This window comes from Macrobrachium rosenbergii, chromosome 14 (genome assembly GCF_040412425.1).
Source record: "Macrobrachium rosenbergii isolate ZJJX-2024 chromosome 14, ASM4041242v1, whole genome shotgun sequence".
NCBI classification, from domain to species: domain Eukaryota; kingdom Metazoa; phylum Arthropoda; class Malacostraca; order Decapoda; family Palaemonidae; genus Macrobrachium; species Macrobrachium rosenbergii.
In genome coordinates, this window is record NC_089754.1 from 32422384 (window position 1) to 32447383 (window position 25000).

At 34.4% G+C, this 25000-nt stretch overlaps 1 protein-coding gene across 6 annotated transcripts in view; it reads left to right on the top strand.

Moving 5' to 3' along the window:
• The window catches only part of Nep3 (Neprilysin 3), a 113794-nt gene that overhangs the window by 30379 nt on the left and 58415 nt on the right, over positions 1–25000 (top strand). For 2 of the 6 annotated variants that reach the window (XM_067116286.1, XM_067116289.1), the window contains exon 1: positions 15565–15690. The exons of 3 other annotated variants lie outside the window; for them this stretch is intronic. In XM_067116286.1, coding sequence (XP_066972387.1) covers positions 15679–15690 — 12 coding nt within the window. In that variant the 5' untranslated portion in view covers positions 15565–15678. Of the gene's footprint in view, positions 1–15557; positions 15691–25000 lie in introns of those variants that run through there. One more of the 6 variants, XM_067116284.1, reaches the window with a different exon arrangement.

Here is a 25000-nt window from a genome sequence, read left to right on the forward strand (position 1 = left end):
TCTGATAAATGTTATCAGTCGGATTCCCCTCTATGAAAAATATGGTTACAACAACATTTTTTATGTGCCAGATTATTTATTGAATTCAAGTAATTTGAACTGACTCGGAGAACCTAAACAATGGCTAAACAACAGTCTCAGAATAATCAGATCTGTCCCTACAACTACGCCCACCTTCCTACACTCCTACATCTCCCGACATTTCTCAGTCTTTCAAATCTCTTTGTTCCATATTATATATGAAAGTGCTGAGATGAACTGTGTGCTTTATATATATACAGTATATATATATATATATATATATATATATATATATATATATATATATATATATATATATATATATATATATATATAAAATAAACATTTCATCTCACCACTTCTTTCGATCACATTCAGCATCCATACGTCACTGTCATATATATTTATATATATTGTAAATTTCTACCACTATATAGGTCTCTCAGTCCTGTCAAAATGGCTTAGAAATAAAGCCGAAACCGGTATGTTGTGGTATGTTGTGACGGATAAATCACGTGTCAGCGGTTATAGTCATGTACCCATACACACACACACACACACACACACACACACACACACACACACACACACACACACACATATATATATATATATATATATATATATATATATATATATATATATTTACAATATGTAATTTTCCTCTTTTTGAGGTGCTCACTTCAACAAGGCATGGCCTTTCAGGTCTCAGTAAATCTGATAGGGATGAAGTTGCTAGCCCATACCCCGTATTTAACTCCCAGCTTACGCTGGTACCGAGCCACAGCTGGGTCGACTGTTGGACGGCTGGTTGGGATCGAACCCCGGATCCATTGCTGTGTGAACATGTATGGAGTTTGATCAAACCTCTTTGTGTGGGTATGTGTGTGTCTATGTGTATGTGTGTACGTTTGTCTGTGTGTTTTGTGAAGATGGAGGGAGGGAATGGGTATGGGTGGAGTGTTAGTTATGGGGGGAGGGGAGGAACTATCCTGTACCCGAACTACCCGTGAATCGATGAATCCTTGAAAGCACTTTGATGGAAAGGTAACTTTTGTTTCGCTGGGGTTCAAAGTCACGGTAAAAAAATCCATCGCGTCGTTTGTTTTCAGTAATGAATTTTATTCTTTTCTTTTTATATATTTATTTATTTCGTTATTTTTTTGTAGTTGAATTTCGATGTAACTTGGATAAACCAGACTGTGGGACTGAAGGTCAGTCCTTGACCTGATCAATAGCCTGTATTGGTGTATATTGGGATATGTCAGAGGTCGTGTTGAGAGAGAGAGAGAGAGAGAGAGAGAGAGAGAGAGGTTGCAGGCTATGTAAACACGTTTAAATCTTTCGTAAGTTACCACCTTGTGTTGATAGATAAATTCTAAGGTTATTTAATCCGAATATATTTTCCTTCACTAACAGATAAATTCAAACAATTTATCAAAGATGTGTAATGGAAATCAAATACCATCTTCTCTACCTTTCCAAGGATAAATTTGATTAACTTCGTCCACAATTTTTTAATGATTTGTGTTAGAAGATTGAGTATTCTGTTAATAATAATAATAATAATAATAATAATAATAATAATAATAATAACGATAATAATAAAAGGCTACTACTACTACTACTACTACTACTACTACTACTAATAATAATAATAATAATAATAATAATAATAATAATAATACAATAAAAGGCGTCATACCCCGCGTTCCAAGGAAATGGACGAGGTACTTGGGCATCGAAGCACTTTTATTTTTTAAAGAGTCTTCAAGAAGGACGAGATTCAAAGGCCGAGTAGTAGCTTTTGTTGGGGGGAGTTGGAGGGAGCAGGAAAAGGGGTGGGGGGGGGGGAAGGTAGAAGTGCTTGTGTCAAGAAGGCTTGCTTGTTTGGGAAGTGTTCTTGTGTCAGGAGACGTCAAGCGACATGTTTGTCGTTCTGAGAGTATTATGTTTGGTCATTATATATATATATATATATATATATATATATATATATATATATATATATATATATATATATATATATATATATATATATATATATATATATATATATATATATATATATAATAGATATCAAGCGACATATGTTTGGTCATTATATATATATATATATATATATATATATATATATATATATATATATATATATATATATATATATATATAATATATATTTATATATTTACTAATATATATATTTATTTTATCTATTTATGTTCATGTACTGTATATAAGTATTTATGTATTTGTACAAATTTGTATTAATAAATAAATATGTATAGTAAATGACTATATAAATAAATAGATAAATAAATATAAATAGTAAATAAATAGATAAATATATATATATGTATAAATATATATATATATATATGTATATACATGTATATATCTATTTAGTTACTATATATGTATGTTTATTTAATCTATTTATTTACTATATACATTTATTAATTTATATAATTATTCACATATTTATTTATTATGACAAGTTAGCTAGAACTAAAGTATTTGTGATTCGTCAAAAACGTTGTTGATGTTAGGAAATTTTAAATAAAATTGAGGTTCTATTGCCAGGGGAGAGTGTTCATATATCTGAAAATTAAACAGATAATTGTTACATGATAAGTGTTCTTGTAATCTGACCTAATATGACCTTGGTGCATATGCATGGTTATAACCATATACGTTTTGACCTTGGTAACGGAAGGATAAAGGACTGAAGTAAGAGGTTTTTGTTTATACTTATTTGGACATAAAATGCAAATGATTATTGCAATTTGACGCGCTTACGTATTGAGCGACAAGGCAGAGGTATACAAATTTTATTATTATTATTATTATTATTATTATTATTATTATTATTATTATTATTATTATTATTACTGTTTACTAACTCATGCTCCCGCAGCCGTGAAACAAGGTCGTTGAGTTTAACTAATATATTGCTTCTCTCTCTCTCTCTCTCTCTCTCTCTCTCTCTCTCTCTCTCTCTCTCTCTCTCTCTCTCTCTCATTTATTTTTTTACCTGTTGCTTAGCAACCGGTAGCGTGTGAGAGCAACCGTGTAATTTATTCATTACGCCCTGTTTGTTTAGGTGTAGTTTGTGGGTCGTTAGAGAAACAGTCTTGCATGATTGTAATACAGATTTTCATACCAATTGTTAGCAATATTCAGTAATATTTTTCATGATATTCTTTTTGAGTTATTCAGAAAAATTATGGAGGCTTTTTCGCTCTAATGATTTTTACGCAAATTTTAGCAATAGCTGTCATTATATTGTTTTTAACTATACAGAAAAACAAGTCAGTCTCTGTCACTTTACTATACTTTTATTATATGCTGAACAAAACGTAGTCAATGATGATACTTAATTTAGGCTTCATTAAGACGGGATGGTGTAGATTCCAGATTCTCTATTTTCCAAAGCACTACGGGCTTTCGAAGACATATAGGCTTCTTCATTGGGTACCTGATGAAGAAGACTACCTCTTCGAAAGCTTGTAGTACTTTGGAAATTAAAGAATCTGGAATCTAAACCATCCCGTCTTATTAAAGACTAACGCGATATATATATATATATATATATATATATATATATATATATATATATATATATATATATATATATATATATAAAGAAAGAATATATATATATATATATATATATATATATATATGCATATACATACATACATACATACATACATATATATATATGTATATACATACATACATACATATATATATATATATAGCGGTGAAGTTGGGTGGCTATTTTGTGATTCAAAGATGGTACATGATCAGTAATTGCAGATGATGTGTTGTCTGCTTTAATACAGAATTCTAGATGATATTTTGATATGTTAATTGATCTGGCATTGCAAAGAGCCTAATACACCTTAATTAATCTTCATCCTTCGGGTTTTTGGGCTTTGTTTTGACATATTACCGCTTGTAAAAGTCTACTAAGGTTTAATGCATATTTCAGTAACTCTTGGTAAGAAATGTTTCTTAATCCTACACCAACCTCCTGTATCCAAACTCCTATGGCACCGAGCTTTGAAAACACAGAGGAAACGCGTGCATTCGTGATCAATAACTGCATGCAAATAAATAAAAACAAAAAGGAAAGAAAACCCGTCCAAACAGCCTTCACAGTACACAGACCCAGCTGCAATGACAGAACCTGTCAGCGAGGCAGAGGAAGGGAGGGCTGTGACGTGAACGATAGGCTTCCAGTACAGGCGTCCAGAACCGCCCCATGCAACGTGTATCATTCCAGATAAATTCCAGAATCCTTTGATATTGGGATTGGGAAAGATTCTATGGCTTCATGGGTCGTTGTTGCCTGTGTGAAAATCAATCCTCTTTTTATTAGTTCCTTGTGATGTATGGAGATCCAAAACCTGTCGATTGATTGGAAGAAAAAATAAACTAGTCAGTATTAGTGTATGTTTATCAAGTCGACAAGAAAACTGTGTTGCATTTTGCAGGCGTCTGATTTTGTGACTGAATTTTCAAATTTATTTCTATTTACTTCTGGTTATTTATGATGCTGAATTCTGCCGCTAGGGATGGTGTATGTTTATGGAGTCAAAGAAAATTATGTGGGGCCTTTTCCTGCTGTCTGCTTTTGTGAATGGGAAATTTCAGATTTATTTCTATAAACGTCTGGTTATTTATGGTATTAAATTTTGCTGTGACAGTCCCTAAATTCATACCTGTCCCTAATCCGTATAGAAACTATAATAGGTAAAGAATCTGGGGTCTTAATTAAAGTTATATATTCGTCTATTTTGCTGACCTCTCTCTTGATTATTATGCTCATTTCTTTTGAGATTTTATTTTCGTTCAACTGTATCTTTTGCCGTCTGTGGGTTTTATGTCTGAATATCTGTGGCCTCATGCTAGAAGTATGTATGTACCAAGTTAACTATGAACGTACGAAGCTAAAATTAATTCATATATTTTTCCTCTGATGTGTAAAACGCTATGTAAATCATTTTCAAAGCTAAATAAATTATTTTTTTTATATCTGATATGTAAAATCATACACAAATCACTTTCCAAACCTCACCATTTATCCATTGAAAATCTCAACAGCTTGAAGTCCATATCAGAACATAAAAACCAAAATTAAAGTTACAAAAAGAAAAAAAATCAATCTCTGCGTTTTATCATTGAAATGAGTTGATAATGACAATAGCGTTTTTGTGACGGCCTAATGGTTTTCGTATAAAAAAGGTGATTACCTTTTTTTTTGTTTAATAGCAGGGTTCCGGCACCAGGTGTATAGCTGGGGAATTTTGCTCATTAGGATTGTTAATATAGTTTTAGTTGCTGAATGGTTTAGTGAGAGTTATTTTAGTAATGATGGTTTAGGAGTACACACACACACACACACACACACACACACACACACATATATATATATATATATATATATATATATATATATATATATATATATATATATATATAAAACAACTTGATACCATTCCCTTTTCAATTATTATTATTATTATTATTATTATTATTATTATTATTATTATTATTATTATTATTATTATTATTGGTGAAAAAATATATACTTACCCTGACATCATTGTGGATTTCTTTACCAGATTATTATTATCATTATTCTGGTTAAAAACGCATTTAAAAGGTTGATTTGTTGATTTACCTCGATTTCTTTTCAATTTTTCGATTTTCTGTTTAAACTTGTCTTGCAAGCTTTTGGGTTAAGTTACAAAAGTGAATATTTGACCATTTTCAATGATACTGATGGTAAGTTTGTATCCTAATAATAATAATAATAATAATAATAATAATAATAATAATAATAATGTCAGCAAAAGCTACATCTTCTAGGAAAGGCCCAAATACCTGAAATTCTTCCGAGCGTTTCGACGAAAAAGATTTCGCCACCTGAATAACAAAAAGCTCTTGAAGAGCTAAAATTAGGAACCTCCCTTTTATTACCGGTCTTCGGCGATTTGTTCCCTCGAAACCTCTTGAGCTCCGTGGCCCTGGTTATTTTTCTAAGAAAATATTTATAAACTTACGAAATGCCTCTGAGAGGCTCTGTTGGTTGCTATAGAGAGAGAGAGAGAGAGAGAGAGAGAGAGAGAGAGAGAGAGAGAGAGAGGTTTTCTGAACAAGGACACTGTTCTGGGATACTGCTACTAAGTTCAGACAAAGCAAAGGCACTTTTTTTCTGAAGTGCTAAGTTATAACAAAGACACCTGGTTTTGGAATGGTCAGAGATTAAATAAAGACAGCTTGGAGTGAGATATTAAAAGTTGAAACGAGGAATGCGTTTTGGGATACAAAGTTCCAACTAGGAACCTCTTATGGGATGCTAAGTTCAAAATAAGGCACTCTTTCTGTGATACTACAGTAGTTCATACAAAGACACCTTTTTCTGAGATCTTAAATTCAGACAAGAAAACATCTTCTTGGATACTAAGTTCAAAGGAAGACAGCTTTGAGAGGTACTAAGTTCAAGCAAAGACACCTTTTCTGAGGTATTAAGTTCAAACAAAGACACCTTATCTGATATACTAAGTTCAAAGATTTTTACTATTAGAATAACGACTTTTGTAAATTTTGGACAAAAGAATTTACCTCAGTCATTTTCAGGCTAAAGTGTTATTTACGAATGTGAATCGATTGCTTAAAATAATAGTATTGAGAGTTTTACAGTTGCTAAACTTAAATAAAAATCAGTCATTTTGGTTTAAAAGTTATAACAAAAAGGCACATTTGAATTGTCAGTTTGTAAGGTAACGTTTTTTATAATAAAGTATTTACGAGTTAAGGAAATAAAACTATATTAACAATATTAACTTAAAGTACAGGGTATATTTAACAAATGAAGTAAATTAACTAAATTCAATAGAGTTAATTTTCACGTGCCACCTCTGAAATCTAACTTAATTCAACAAACAGAGTTAATTAAACTTAATTCAACAAACAGTTAGTTTTCACTTACCACCTCCTCCGAATAAGAAAGAAGCGAAGAATGAAGATTGGTAAAAGTCGATAATAAACTAAGAATTTGTTAAAGAAGAGAGGAATAGAGAGAAACAAAACCAACTCATAGAGTTCTTACCTCAATGCACCTGATGTCATTAAGACCCTGTTTATTTACGTCGAGATTACTCGACCCTCTACGAAAACCAGCTCTCGCTTGAAGAACAAACATCGTATCTCTTTCTCTTCCTCCTTCTCTTCCTTCTTCCTATTTATCTTAACGAACAAACTTCGTATCTCTTTCTCCTGCTTTCTCTTCCTATCCCTTCTCCCTATTTATCTTAAGACGAACGTCTTATCTCTTTCTCCTTCTCTTTCTCTTCCTATTCCTTCTTCCTAAGTATCTTAAGAAGTAACATCGTATCTCTTTCTCTTCCCCTTTCTCTTCCTTCTTCCTATTTATCTTAACGAACAAACATCGTAACACTTTCTCCTCATCTTTCTCTTCCTTCTTCCTGTTTATCTCCTGCTTTATTTCTGTGTTTTCTTTCCTACATTTTCTTCTTTCTTTTCTCTTCCTACTCACTTCCTTACTTTTATTCCTGATATTTTCCTTACTTCTCCCTCCTTTACCGCTTATTGTCTTACACATCCTCCTTATACTTTCCTCTCCCTTAAGCGCCTCCTCTCTCTCTCTCTCTCTCTCTCTCTCCTTTTCCTGGTGTATCTTTCACCACATGTAACTCTCGCTCTCATTCTTTCTCCCTTAATACGTCTCTCACCACTTGTATAGCGCCTCTCTCTCTCTCTCTCTCTCTCTCTCTCTCTTTTCTGGTGTATCTTTCTCTCTTAATCTCTCCTTTTCTCTCTCTCTCTATCTTTTACCCATGTATCTTTTACTCTAGCTCCCATTCTTTCTCTCTTGTACGTCTCTCACCACTTGTATAGCTCCTCTCCTTTCTCCCCTCTCTCTCTCTCTCTCTCTCTCTCTCTCTCTCTCTCTCTCTCTCTCTCTCTCTCTCTCTCTCTCCCCAACCACAACAGCGGCACCGCTTTAGTCGAAGGCCCAGGGAATAACCTTCTTGACTTTATGATAATGAGGAAGAATCTGTAAGGGAGATTTTTTTTTCTTTGGTGGCCCAGGTGGAGGATGAGGAGATTGTGTGTGTGTGTGTGTGTGTGTGTGTGTGTGTGTGTGTGTGTACTCCCGGGCTAAATGGGTTATTGATAGACTTTTGGGGAACGGATGGTGAGCGGGATTCAAAGCTGGTGATGTTTGATATAAAAAGGATTTTGCATACTCGTTCAAACACACCCAGATATATGTATATATATATACTGTATATGTATTTATATAGATATGTATATATATAAATATACATGATGTATACATATATACTGTACATACAATATGTATGTTCTCATAAAAATCAAAGTATCTTTAAATACTCCCCTTTGTCTCAAGTTTGGATAATATCAAGTGAATCTGAAATATGTATTTTACTTCTGCTCTTCTGCGTTCAATTCGAGAGATCTTCGAATTGAATTTCCAGTCGCAATTTTTTTTTTTATAGTGATCAAAACATCTTTAGATACGTTTCGTGCCTTCAGTTTTAATGGTATTGACAGACATTTGAATATATATATATATATATATATTGTATTTTGCTTAGACCGTAAGATATCTGAAATATTTTTTGCGTGTTCAGATCTGTTTTTCTAAGTACTAGAATGTCTTCAAATACTTTTTTTTGCGGATTACCAACAATTTTCGCGATAAAACTTTACCCCAAACTCCCAAAATCTCTTTCAAATCTGCTCCAAAGATATCAGGCCAGGTCGAGGGTTGGGGGGTGGTATGGGCGGTGTGTGGGCGGGACATCTGGGTGCCACGAGATTTATGACGCCCAGCCAATTTCAGATATGAACCCAGGCACCTCCTTCCCCCTCCTGATTCATGGCTAAAATATGCATGTCAATACATTGTTCCAGATAAGGAAGCTCCAAGGCGAAGCCTGGTCTATATGACAACGAGGTGAGTAATATCGTGTAGAGAGAATATTCACTAAGAACATTAGTCTCAGGAGATGGTTTTTTCCCGTTTCCGGTCAGGGAAGTAGTGCCTTAGTGCACCTCACGCGGTGCACCGTAGGCATCGCTTAATAAGATTCCTCGCGGCGTCCCTTCGGCCGCTAGCTGCGACCCTTTTCATTCATTTGACTGTACCTCCGTTCGTATTAACTTTCTTTCATCTTAATTTCTTCAACCTTCTCCTATCAATTGTTTCTTAGTGCAGTTGTGAGGGTATCCTCCTGTTACACACTTAAGACCTTTTTGCTCTTAATTTCCCATTCTGTGCTGAATGACCTCACAGGTCCCAGCCCTTGCTTGGCCTATGGCCTAAATTTATGTTCCATTCCATTCGTCAAATCTCGGATTTATAAGAATATCTTCATATTTTTCAACAATCTTACTATTAAGGTCCTTACTCGTGTTATGTCAGTTAATGGTACTAAATGAATCTCGTCTTTTAGACTATAAATTTATCACTTCCGATTTCTGCTAAGGATCAAATTTAATCTTACAAGAAGAGCACTGTATTTATGTTAAGGAGGCGGGGGGGGGTGGTTGGTTTCGTGATAGCTTTTATTGTTGTAACGTTATTATGTCTTAACTGAAATATATGTAGGTACCGTTATTGTAATTTTCAAGTTATAATGTGTACGAGATTCAGACACCCCTTTTCTGTATGGGTTTTCTCTCTCTCTCTCTCTCTCTCTCTCATATATATATATATATATGTATTTTATATATATACAGTATGTATATAGTATATATATATATATATATATATATACATATATATATATATATATATATATATATATATATATATATATATATATATATTATGACTAGGATGAAGGGAAGAATTGGCGATATAAAAATAAAGTGCTTGATCTTATTAGAAATATATTAGTCAGTGTGACATACATGTACACATATATATATATATATATATATATATATATATATATATATATATATATATATATATATATATATAAAATTCACATTGACTAATATATTTCTAATGAGGTCAAGCACTTTATTTTTATATCCCAAATTCTTCTCTTCATCCTGGTCATAAAATCTTAACGTTGGACCTTAATGTTTGGAACATTGCCCTCAATTCATAAACATCTTGCGTCTTCAGTTTCCGTCAAGTTCGCTAAAGACGCCCTCGGGTACATCTTCATTCTCGTTATTTAAGCCCTTATCACCCTCCAACTTCAGGTTGCATAGCGACTCGCAATATCATCCCAAAGGCTTCCGCGCCTTCGCCATCTTGCAAAAGTTCATGCATATTCAATCATTACCATTTCGCGTCTCTACTGCAGGAGGAGGAGGTGTCCCTAGACAACTTCGGGTCATTCGCTCTTCGCGAGCTTAGGTTACGCGTCACCCCTTCGTCAGTGTTTGGAAAGCAACGCTGAGTCGCGTCTTTTGTTTTCTTTGATGCCGTTTGTTCTCTGTCGTTTGTTGTTTGTTGGCGTGTGTTTTTGCCTTTCTCTTCAGGTTTATATGAAGTGATTGACACTTTGAGGGTTGTTCCTTGTTTCTTAGGAAGACAGTGGTTGTGAAGGAGGGATATTCTATCATAGGTAGTTTAGAAATGATGAAACAATGAAAAACTAATGTGTAATTATCCCTTGACTGTCTTTTTCAATATATTACTTGTATAGGAGAATACTTTCATCTCCGAAAACTTAATTTTAATAAGGAAAACTTAACCTTTAATTCATAGAGCCTGTGTTTTTTGAATTACCAATTCAGCATTCTTAATTCTGTTCATGTGTCACGATGTCAGTGGTTTACTGAAAAACTAAAAAAAAAGTAAGGGAAAAACGTAAAAAAAAAAGATTAAAAACAAGGAAACATTAAAACAAGCAAATTAGCTAATTCTATGGCAATGCGGTAACCAGCCTGAGAATTGTCGCAGTTTTTGGCCAATTAGAATCTCCCAGAGTAAGGAAAAGAGGAGAAGGGGGGGGGGAGGAGGAGGATGGTAGGGGAAAAGAGGGTAAGGGAAGGGGAAGGCGGTTGGTGTCACACAATGCAAGGTCAATAAAAGGAACTTACGACTTTCCAGGGGGTAGGGGAAAGAGGGGGGAGGAGAAGGAGGAGGAAGAGAAAATAGGATAAGGGGAAGGGGGAGAAGTGTCACACAAATCCAAAGTCGATAAAAAAGGAACTAAGGAACTTACGACTTTCCAGGTTTTAGTTTATTATTATTATTATAGTCTAAAAACTGACCTGATTAACGGCTCTCATAGGGCTGGCCAGGGTTTAGCTCAAAACAGACATCAGACATCACTGTCCCAGTTACAAGAATTAAGTCTCTCCTCTGCGTCTCAGCTTTTTAAAGACTGTTTGTACTCTGTGTCCCAGTTTAACTGAGCCTGTCCTGGTTTTATGCCTGCGCCGTCCCAGTTTAACTGGCTGCTTTGTGACCTTGTTCGTCTGTGGCTGTTTTGCGTTCCTTGTTTAATAATGGTCGCAACTGTGTCACAGTGTTTCTGTCTCGTCTGGTTCTTAGTTTGGCTGTCTAAACTTTTACTCTGTGTTCCAGATAAATAGTGTTTACTCTGTGTTTCAGATAAACAACTTTTACTCTGTGTTCCAGATAAACAACTTTTACTCTGTATTGCAGATAAACAACTTTTACTCTGTGTACCAGATAAACAACTTTTACTCTGTGTTCCAGATAAACAACGTTTACTCTGTGTTGCAGATAAACAACTTTTACACTGTGTTCCAGATAAACAACTTTTACTCTGAGTCCCAGTTAAACGATTTCTACTCTTTGTTCCAGTTAACCGATTCCTACTCTGCTTTCCAGTTAATTTGGACCATCTCTACGATGGTCCAAATTAACTCCCAGTTCTGTGCCCCAATTTCAAAGGGCTTCCGCCCTAAGGCACTGACGCGGGGTGGGAGGTTAGTTACCCGCGATTGGGCTTCCCCCCACCCCCATCCCCCCCCCCCACCCCGTAGGATACTCTTCGTGAGGATTCCTTGCCGTCGGTGCTTCGGTAGGCGAGGGAACGCGTGTCACTGGAATTTATTTCGAGTCGGGAATAAAAAAAGATGCGTTTGTGAACAAAAGTAAATCATTACCAAATGTCTTTGGTGTTTTTTTTAATTTGCTTGTTTTTTAAATCTTTAATTTAAAGAAATTCCTTTTGTTTTTTTATTTACTTGTGTTGTTTGTATTTTTACTTTTGAAGGAGAATGTATATAATTTTTTTATTTGCAGAAGGGGAATTTTGATGAATAATGTATATTATTGTTCGTTTAGCTAGTCTTTAAATTGCTGGCTAAAGATATTAATTATGAATTATACAATTATTTATAATGTAAAATTATAATCATACAATAATTTATAAAAAAGGGGAATTCTTATGTAGCTAATCCTTAATGGGTAAGAATATTTATTAGAAATTATGCAGTATTTTGTTAAAATTCTATTTTATGTATGTGTATGTATGTATATACATATATGTAAGTAATTTAATATATATATATATATATATATATATATATATTATATATATATATATATATATATATATATATATATATATATATATATAGAGAGAGAGAGAGAGAGAGAGAGAGAGAGAGAGAGAGCTCAAAGACAATAAAAATATTATGAAGCCTTGTGCCTTCCGAATAACATAAGTTTTAAAAAACTTCACTATTCCGTGAATTAAAGATGAGAGTGCTCTTGCGCGCTTGCACGTACATACATTAATTATTCATTCTTATTCTTCCTTTTATTCACTTGAAACCTCACTAATAAATAAAAGGGTGAGCGGAAACGTACATATTCACTAGAGCGAGAATTATTAATATTTTTTCATATTATTTGGAGGTTACTGAACAGGGACTGGAAAGGAAAAGTAAAGTTTTTTATGTATAATTTACTGTAGTTAATTGTTATAATTATCCTTTAGGCATTTTATATATGGTTATTAAAGCTAGTGGGTATTTTATGAGTATAGCACATACTCGCTCAGAAATACTTGCATACGTGGTGGACACAAATGTCTTTCTCGTAGACATTTACACGAACACACACACACAAACACACCCCTTAAAACTAGTAGGTCGTTAGTGTTTTGAACTGACCTGTCAGTACTGCCTGCGTCTAGGTCGTAATTTTGGTGAACTGAGTTGCTATGCCAATCTTGGCTAGGTCGGTAATATGGTAACCTTACTTGTCAGCACCACTCTTGGCTAGGTCTTGCCAAGGTCAGTAGTGTTTCTTCCGTAGCCAGGTCGGTAATATGCGACCTTAGTAGTCAGCTCCACTCCAGGGTTCTCATCCAAAGAAGGCAAAGTTTCTGATTCTTGTTTTTATAAAGTAGAAGTTTATATTGCTCGCAGATTTTAACTTCCGTTGAAGTTTAGCTTATTGGTAAACTGAAGTTTACATATTCAGCCATGTGGTTCTAACGCATGACAAGGCTTTAGATATTAGTGTACAGAGGTAACTGGCGAAGGATACACATTATTAAGAAAACTTTTACTATCACTACTATTACTACTAATTCTAATACTAATAATAGTAAGTGTTATTATTATTATTATTATTATTATTATTATTATTGCTGTTTGTGATACATCAAACCTAAATTAAGCAGCTTTATAACCGTCTCCAAAATTACTTCTCCTAATAGCCCCGAAACATTAGTATTCATAAGCCAGGATGTTCCTCCTTTATGCCAACACGCACGAACCCCAGAGTAATTAGCGTTCGTGACACCCCTCTATAAAGTAAAAAAAAAAAGTAAAAAATAAAAAAGAGTAAATAAGTTCGTCCATCTTCTGCACATTTTAACACATACACCTTCGCATGTCCCAAGGTCGTATCGGAACTGTGATATCGTGACTTGTTCCGGCCTGGCACGCGATCTGCGTTAATGACACGATGGTTCGATTCCTCAGTTTTTTTTATTTTTAGTGAAATTTATGTCCTAATATACAAATATAGTGAAGAGATCTCGTGACAAGGCGAGTTCCGTAACACCCATCAGGCCACCTTTCCTAAAATTTTGTTTTATTTCCTCGTTTTTTGTGTGTGTGTGGTTTGTGGCCTCAGGAGTGAATTATATACTCAAGGACAAGGCGACTTTCGTAGCACCTGTCAAGCCATCTTTTTTTTTGGCAACAGGGGTGAATTTTATATCCCAAATATACAAATTACAAAAGGGTCTTAGGAGGAGACGACTTTCGTAACACCCGTCAGGCCAGATTTTCTCAAATACACATAATCTGCTGCAAGTATATTGAACAGTAATTTAGCAGCAACACTGGAAAACGTCCACCATTTCAAAGCAACGCCCACGTCTCAAGCAACACGCAACACTGACCCCGTAAAGCAATCCCAGAGTAACCCCATAGCAATCTCAGAGCAACCCCAAAGCAATCTCAGAACAACCTCAGGGCAACCCAAGAGCAATCTCAGAGCAACCCTAGAGCAATCCCCAGAGCAACCTCAGGACAACCCCAAAGCAACCTCAGAGCAATCCCAGTGACACCCCAGAGCAGTCCCAGAGACACCACTGAGCAATCTCAGAGCAACCTCAAAGTCATCCCAGAGCAACCCCAGAGCAGACCGTAAGCGATCCCAGAGCAACCCCAAAGCAATTCCAGAGCAACCACAGAGTAACCCCAAAGCAATCCCAGAGCAACCCGAAAGTCATCCCAGAGCAAACCCTAAGCAGTCCCAGAGAAACCTCAAAGCAATTCCAGAGTAATCTCAGAGATCCCAAGAGCAATCTGAGAACAACCCCAAAGCACTCCCAGAGCAACCCGAAAGCAATCCCAAAGCAACCCCAGAGCAATCTCAGTGCAATTCCCGAGCAAACTTCGCATAGCTAGCCCGGGTCTTGCGCGTTAAATCTGGGACTGCTGCAGAGATTGCCAAGGTTCTGGGTCCTAGTCCTAATCTCTGGCTCTTTATACCCCTGGATTATGCTCGCCTACAAGCTTAGTCATAACCCACGTACAGGCGCGTGCACACGCACATACCTACATACACGCGCACAGACACGCTCGCGGCTCAGGCCTTGCTTCTCTGATAACGAGGAAAGTCAGACTAAAAAAAAACACACACACACACAAAAGAGATTTATAAAGTGCTGCAGCAATTTCACGGAATCATGATATCTGCTACGTAAAGAATTTCTCTCTCTCTCTCTCTCTCTCTCTCTCTCTCTCTCTCTCTCTCTCTCTCTCTCACACACAGACACACGCGCAGGCTTGGCCTCTATGATAACGAGCAATTTCGCAGAAACATGATATCTGCTACGTAAAGATCCTCTCTCTCTCTCTCTCTCTCTCTCTCTCTCTCTCTCTCTCTCTCTCTCTCTCTCTCTCTCTCTCTCCTTCACCCCAGGTGGTGTATTAAGGCTGTTTTTCTTGGCACTTCCTGATAACGTTATCTAGAGCGATAACAACGTGGGCTACACTTTTCGTTCCCTGTCATTTAGTTAGGTTTTTGGGGTTCTAGTGGCAGCGAGAACATTGCGGAAGAAGAAGCACAAATAGTAAACACGCGATTGCCCTACTTCGTCTTCTTATTCTCATTCTTCATCCTTGACGATGTTCCAGAAGGTAGTATCTTTCATTTACTGCTTAGATGTTTTAGTTTTAGTAGTTTATGCTGCAGTCTCTTTTCCGCTTCGTCATGTAATTATACGAAAGAATATCGCTGTTATTTAGAATTATTTTGACATTGTGGGATAGAATAAGCGCGGTAATGTGCCACCTGTTTCTTTCCTGAATTTTTATATCTGTGCGCAGTGATTTTTATAAATTCTAAATATATATATATATATATATATATATATATATATATATATATATATATATATATATATATATATATATATATATATATATATATATATATAACTACAATCACTCTGACACGTGATTTAGATGTCACACTACCCCACAATAAAATGAAAAAACTGGTTGTAAATTCTGACCGGTTTCGTCTTGATTTGTAAGCCTATTAGGATTTTCATCCAGTTTTCTAATACTCTTTATACAAATGTATGAGTATATACATATGTATATATAATATATACACATATATACACTAGAATTACACATTCCCATTTCATGTTAATACTCGCGATAATTGTTTATTATAACTGGATGAGGAGGCTGACATATCTATAGATAATTTCTCTTTGTGCTGTGGGACATTTAATGGGAAACTGTCTTTTATATATATAATATATATATATATATATATATATATATATATATATATATATATATATATATTAATATATATATATATATATATATATATATAATATTATAACTCCAAAACTACAAATTACGTCTTCTTTCAAAGATCTCCCAACATAACAGTTTATTTTTAATGACCAACTTTACTATACCTTATATGGAATCCATGTAGTTGTGCCCAGAAAAATAAGCTTGATCTGCTCTCTCTCTCTCTCTCTCTCTCTCTCTCTCTCTCTCTCTCTCTCTCTCTCTCTCTCTCACACACACACACAATATACGTGGTCGTAAGTCAAAAGTATTACAAAGATGAAGACTCATATTTGTATTTATGATCTAATTTAAGCTAGTACTTACATCTCTCTCTCTCTCTCTCTCTCTCTCTCTCTCTCTCTCTCTCTCTCTCTCTCTCTCGCACAAGCCCGTCCCTGGAGCCATCATTAGCAAGGCACATTTCGGGAATCGCGCAATTGTTAAAGCATAATTTTCGAAATCCGTTTTAAAATTTTTTTTACGTTCCTTTTTTCCCATCTCGGGTGCCGAGATCGGTTATACCAATCCGTCTCGTTCCTTGAAACCGGAGAACTGCTGTTAAACGCTCTCTCTCTCTCTCTCTCTCTCTCTCTCTCTCTGAATTTTGATCGATGATCGTGAGGAGACGTGTCGACATATTAGATGAAAATTAATGTGTAGCTGAAATTGGCCCATTTCTTACCTCATCAACTCTCTCTCTCTCTCTCTCTCTCTCTCTCTCTCTCTCTCTCTCTCTCTCTCTCTCTCTCTCTCGTAAAATTGGTAAAAGTGAATAAAGTTAGAGGATAGTAAGTTTGTCGCAAGATTCTTAAACACTTAAATTATAGCTCTCTCTCTCTCTCTCTCTCTCTCTCTCTCTCTCTCTCTCTCTCTCTCTCTCTCTCTCTCTCTCATGATTTTTCTCTCTTATTTTCTTCCTTGTCTTCTGACGCTAGGAGAATGATGCAAGCTGCAATGATTTGCATATTATTGCAGTGCAAAGAAAGACGCCATTTGAGTGAGTGCGTCTTATATAAATTTAAACCACAGTTTTTACTAGGCGGTCAGTGCTTGAAAAAAAATTATATTTTATATATTTTAACTGTAATGAAAGCCTTCAGCATTTCCCTGATAGCCTTAACCACTTATATTTTATATATTTTAACACTAATAAAAGCCATATATATTTCCTAGGCGGCTTGAACCTACGTAGATCAATAAAGAAAATCAGTATAATCTTAAAATATAGAATTATAATAAAATTGTAAAAAGTGTTTTCCTACAAACCATTTCACTGCAGAAAAAATTATATTTTAACTGTAATAAGTCTTCGACGTTTCCTAGACAGCCTTAACCAACGTAAATAAAGAAAGAAAATTATGATCTAAAAACATAACAATAAAATCTCCACGCCACTTCTCACGAAGCAATATTGCAATATCCTAATAACGGAGGAATATGCAATATGTTCCGTGTGAGCGTTGCAAAAGAAACTTGCAAGATGCCGTGTTTCAAACTCTAACACACGTACATTCGTTTGAGCTGCTCGCTCTTAAGATTACGTATGTGTTCCTGGAAAGTGGTTATTTTTTGGTTGTTCGTGGAAATGGTTATATTTTGGTTGCTCCTGCAGTGTGGTTGTATTCTGGTTGTTCCTGGAAATTGGTTATATTCTGGATGAAAGCTTTGCAAGTTCGAAATAATGAGTGTTTTATTTTATTTATTTTTTCTGTGAATGGGTAAGCAGATGGGATGGACTCCGCATTGCAGCGTGATTATTATTATTATTATTATTATTATTATTATTATTATTATTATTATTATTATTATTATTTGAGTGAAATCAGTGTGGGGTGGTCTGGACGTGTTGAAAATATTTATTTCAGTAAAAGTGTCAAATTGGATTTTTTAGGATTTGTATCAGAAAGCCTCTCTCTCTCTCTCTCTCTCTCTCTCTCTCTCTCTCTCTCTCTCTCTCTCTCTCTCTTAGAGTCTCCTGTCTCTCAAATTCTTACGGATACGTGGTCATGCTGGAATAAGGCCCCGCTAATCCAACAATAACGGACACCTTCAGGTGTACAAGAATGAGTCATCATGTTTACGAAACGATCGATAGGTGATCGATAATCCGTGTACAGTATACTCATTTTATAAATATTCATCATCTCTCTCTCTCTCTCTCTCTCTCTCTCTCTCTCTCTCTCTCTCTCTCTCTCTCTCTCTTTTCATTTCCATCATCAACGCTTACTCTCTCTCTCTCTCTCTCTCTCTCTCTCTCTTCATATTTCTGTCATCAATGTTTACCTGTACCTGAAAAGTAACTGCGCATGCGTAGGCTACGTGTGTGTGAAGATGTATTTTTGTAAATGGCACATTCTCACCTGGGTGTTAATTAAACGCCCCATGCTTGCCATCTCAGGTAACACGCATTTCAGGGGTTTACTTTTAAAAGTGAAATTAGCCTTCCCTCTTATTCCCATTTTTCTTTCGTTTTTTAAAAGAAACAGATATTCACAAAAATGTAAAATATTCAATTAATTTTTACCCGTACGTCTTACAATTGAAAACTATATAGTTTTCTTTGCAGCAAAACAGTCGTAAGGAGCTGTGACGTCATCATCAGACGAGCTATAGGTATACGCTGTGAGGCATCAATTGCCAAAGGCCCCAACTAATTAAATTTACTGTGCAGTATCTCTTTACTGCTTCATATTAGAGTCGACTATTTCGGGTGGGCCGTTGCATAGGAAGCACTTTATGAAAACTTGGTTTGAAGCTTGTCATGTCTCAAATGTTTTTTCGCCTGGGTAATAATTATCGATTTTTATTTACTCATAGCTCTCTCTCTCTCTCTCTCTCTCTCTCTCTCTCTCTCTCTCTCTCTCTCTCTCTCTCTCTGTTTATATATATATTGTATATATTGATGTACATATATGCATATATAATATAAAGCATATATTCATATGTGCGCACACACACACCCACCCACACACACTCACACACACACACACACACACACACACACACACATATATATATATATATATATATATATATATATATATATATATATATATGCATTTTCCGTCTTATCTGAGTTCTTTCTTTACTTTGCAAATGAACACTTATAAGTTCATGTCCTTACTGCCTTGTTCCTTTATAATATATGCTGATCTTAATTAATTATAATAACCCCTGTTACTGCTGATACTGAACAATCATATTTATGTTATTCATATGTTTTATACAAATTACTGTCAACACTGAACTATCCAGGTTAATGTTATATTTGGCTACTTTATAAAAAGAAAAATAGATAAAAGCTTAGGATCAGTTTTATAAAAGTCCCCAAACTAGGTGTCAGATATGCTTGACAACTCACGTTATACGCAGTGAAAAAATGGCGAATTCTCTTACACTTGGCAATACCGACGATGCAAGGCACGATGACGTACTCCAACAGATTCTTGAGTTTGTTTACGTAGTCGTTCATTTTAAATAGTATGAAGGAGAGAGAGAGAGAGAGAGAGAGAGAGCGAGAGACTGATGCTTCGTGTTCCTGTAGTTGGTGGTTGGTCTTCTTCATTAGAATTCTCCACCCTGGTGTCCGCTTAATAATTAAAGGATTAGTCAGTTTAAATTAATTAATCTATATTCACTTATATCTGTACAGTGTGTCATGTTTATTTATTAATTGGTTGATTGATTTTGTTTCTTTTCTAATACCTGGTCTCTTCTTTCTTTATTTCCCATTACCTTCTGTTACTTCTTTTAAATGAAAACCGCCATTCTTTGGAAGCTTTTTGTGGTGGGCTTGATCCATATGAGTAAGGTTCATTTTCGGAATAATAATAATAATAATAATAATAATAATAATAATAATAATAATAATAATAATAATAATATAATAATAATATATCTGATGGTAACAGTTGTAAAACTTTATAAAACTATATAAAAGCTTTCGAACCCTTCCATTGTTTCATCTTCAGTTCCAATCATTTGAACTGAAGATGAACCCAGGGAAGGGTTCGAAAGCTTTTATACAGTTTTACAAAGTTTTACAACTGTTACCGTCAGATATATTATTGTGGACCTTAAAGAACATTATTTGTGCCCTCGTAATTGAGATTTTTACCCAATATAATAATAATAATAATAATAATAATAATAATAATAATAATAATAATAATAATAATAATAATAATAATAATAATAATAATAATAATAATAATAATGCACTTACCCCATTGTCAAGACCAAATTTGAAATTAGACGTTCTTTCAACCATTTGCTGAAATCCTCACTGAAATTCATTTTTATTTTATTACAAAAATAATTTAGCAAAGATAATTTAGAAAGATATTGTAATATCACAAATCAGTGGAATTACAAAAATATCGAAGTGTTCACTCCCAGTTCAACTCGATACTTATAAATTGTTAAAGTTTGTGTTGTGCTTGCTTTGTTGCTTTTAGATTATATAAATGTTTAAAGTGACTGCTATAGTTGCTTGTTGCTTGTAGAGTAACCTGGCCCTATGCCTGCACGAGTTCTTACTCCCTTGACACCCCGTATGCAGGCAGCTCATGTGGTTGTATATTTATCATTATTTTGGTACAATTATAGGAAAGCCAATTCCTCTTCTTGAGAATTTACATCAAGATTATTTACATAATCTTGGCCCAAATTATTTAGGTCCGTTTTCGATAACCTTAGTCGTTTTGACGCCACTACGCTGGTCAATCAATCAACTTTGATTTATCATACTCCGTATCATAAAGTAACCTTCCACTGTTATTATTATTATTATTATTATTATTATTATTATTATTGCTAAGAAATTCACAATATCGTGATTACCTGTTATGTAATAATAATCCACAATTATATAAATATATGTTTTCTATCTTTTGCATATTAATACAATTGATTTATATTATTATTATTATTATTATTATTATTATTATTATTATTATTATTATTATTATCATTATTATTATTCAGAAGTTGAGCCCTGTTTAGAACAAGCCCACAAACGGGGCCACTGACTTTAAATTCAAACTTCTAAAGAATATTATGCTGTTCATTTGAAAGAAGTAACAGAAGGTGACAAGAAATATAGAAAAATTATTATTATTATTATTATTATTATTATTATTATTATTATTATTATTATTATTATTATTATTATTATTCAGAAGATGAACCCCATTCACATTGAAAAAGCCCGCCGCAGCGCAGGGTCCCATTGACTTGAATTTCAAGCTTCCAAAGAATATGATGGCGTTCATTTGAATGAAGTAACGGTAGGCCTATTCATTTAAGCCTACAGGATTCATAATGAACAACAGAGCTCAGTCTTCGGTATACTATGTCCTATGTGAGATGCTTACGTCATGAGGCAATTGTCTTAAGTGTACCTTGCTTTTGAAATTATCTTATTCAAAGGACTTGTGAGAGTATGAAACATCATTGCAGGTATTTCTGTAAATAAATAATAAGAACTCTCTCTCTCTCTCTCTCTCTCTCTCTCTCTCTCTCTCTCTCTCTCTCTCTCTCTCTCTCTCTCTCTCTCTCTCTCTCTCAGGATTCTTCATTGCTACATAAGCCATATTTGTCGAATTTCAGGCAACAAACATAAATGGACAACACAGTGGTATTTGAAAAGATGAAAGTTTATTTGGAAATGAATTAGAAAGTTATTTGAAATTGAAATTATATAAAAAAATCTCTGTTAACCTTACAAATGGAAATAAAGAATTTAATAAAACAGTAATATAGTGAATAGTTAGGTTTTACCAAAGAATACAAGTCTTCTTTAGATTGCAGAAATTTTATTTAATAAAGTTTAAATTTTTCTGTACGCTGACGAAATTGTTATCTTTTATATCAACAGCATTACTGTTAAAAAGTTTTTTTTTATTCAGATAAAAATGATTGTCAACCCGTTTTGTCAAAATTAGTGTCCAGCTCCCATTTGTCTTGACAGAACTACTGTCAAACTATTCCGACATGATGCTAATATATTAATCATGTTCACCTATAATTATATTGAAAAAGGCCCCTTTATTCTGGCAGTTCCTGTCAAACCATTATCTTCATTATGACAGACATGTCAAATTATCATGTATTTTGTCAGAACTATCAAATAACCTTTCATTCTCACAGAAGGCGAATGAGGTGTATAAAAAGGCAGAAACCAACAGAAAGAAATTAAGAGAGAAAGGAAATACTCTTTTTTGACAGTTAATGTCAAACTGAATCTGTCAAATTGTCCTTGATTCTGCCAAAATTCGAAAGTAAATCCTTCATCTCACAAAAGGCGAAAAAGAATTATAGACAGAGAGGAACCATAAAGAAGAAATTAAGAGAGAAAGGAAATACTGAGAGTAGCTCACAGCGGGATACCACTTACTGTCTGCTTGCATGCCTGAAAATATTTAAAAGTCAAAATCCCCAATATATAAAATTATATTGATGCATTTATCGCTTACGTTGTTCTCAAGATAAAGAAAAAAGGTAAAATTATAAATTTTATAAGCGTCGCATAGTTTGAAAGACGAAGAAAACGATAAAAGATTAAAAAAATGATAATACTTTTTTATTCTCAATCGTCAACAAGAGACTAAGGATTAACCTTATAGCTTGGCCGTTCTCCCTATAGATGGCGTTGCACTAGGTTATCGATTACCCCCTGCTTCTTTGGCCGATCAGCAGCGTCCCCTCTCTCTCTCTCTCTCTCTTTAGCAACGTTGATTGCTGCTCACTGAATCATCACCATGGACTCATTCTCTCTCTCTCTCTCTCTCTCTCTCTCTCAATCTGTTCACATCACTCAGCTTTGATTGGTGTTCACTGAATCAGTTTCGTTATAGCCATACACTCATCATCAGCATCCTCTCTCTCTCTCTCTCTCTCTCTCTCTCTCTCTCTCTCTCTCTCTCTCTCTCTCTCTCTCTCTCTCTTGTTCCTTTGTTATTAATCTATATATGTCATGGTATTGATGACAGATTATTTTCCACAAAATACTTCTAATGTAATTTTTGATTAATTATGTTATATATATATGCATATATATACATATATATTATATATACATATACATACATACACACATACATATATATATATATATATATATATATATATATATATATATATATATATTTTCCTGATCATACACAACACCTCTCTCTCTCTCTCTCTCTCTCTCTCTCTCTCTCTCTCTCTCTCTCTCTCTCTCTCTCTCTCTCTCTCTCATAGGCTGTAATCGTAACCAATTATTTTTTGTCCTTTCACGTAGCCGAGAGAGGGAGAAAGACACAGAGAGAGAGAGAGAGAGATAGCGAGAGTCATTTAGATCAAGAGTTCTATATAACAGTCAAAGAGGAATCGAGAGGGATGTCAGCTTTAGGAACAAGAGTAAAATCTCCCCTTGTAACAATTATAGCAATTTGCCCTCTACTAAATAATTACGTGGTTATTGATTTATCAGGATTGCTGATATGATTTTTTTAGGGATTATCAAGCAATTATTTCTGAGTGGAGTGTCATATTCCATTAATTGTTTGTGATATTTATTTTCTGTTGATATTTGTGTGTGTATATATATGTATATTTATACAGTATATATATATATATATATATATATATATATATATATATGAATGTGTATTTTACAGATATGTAGATATATACTGTATATATATACATGAATATACCCATATATATTATATATATACATATATATACAAAATTTTGTTCTTATAATCGTATTTTTACCTTTTCGTTATTTAAAATCAAATATACATACAGTATGTATATATATATATATATATATATATATATATATATATATATATATATATATATATATATATAGATAGAGAGAGAGAGAGAGAGAGAGAGAGAGAGAGAGAGAGAGAGAGAGAGAGAACCGAAGCTTGCATAACACTTTTACAAGGTCCGTGGAATAATCCCTTACAGAGGCACCTCCTCACGTATCGTAGACTTGGCCGTTTTCATTAACCTTCTGAGAGTGGAAGTTGAGAATAGACGAGAATTATTCATGCGAGTTTCGTTTACTCTCGGAAGGCTACGAAATGTAAATGATTATAAATGAGATAATTGGCGTTTTGGAACTCGTGTTCTGCTTCTGTTTTCCTTGATTCTTTTACTGAGGCTTACCATGTTTACCTTCTGCCTTCCTTTATTTGTTTTCCTTGAGCATTGACCCAACCAGGGCATTGGGTTACCACCGGCCTCTTCATTGAAAACACTGTTTTAAATTCAGTGCCAGTCACCCACCGTTCACTGCAGTAAAAAAATGCCCTAAACATGTAGGCAACTTATTGCAAACTCATCTCAGATAGGTTAAATACAGATCATTTCACTACATAGGGCCCTACTTGGCTGTCATCTTGTTTATTAAACTTTCATTACTGTTTATGTTATTTGATGCACCCGAGGCCAGAGAATCTGAAGGTCTCATCATCTTGCCCTGGGAACGTACCCCCTATATGCTGCTTTGGATCTCTGCATAAATCATGGGTATAGGTTATGGAAAGTTCATCTTAGTATAGTAAAATCGATGGGGTATCCATATAACTTCAGTTTAAGGTGAAGAATATGTTAGGAGTTCTTTTAGGTG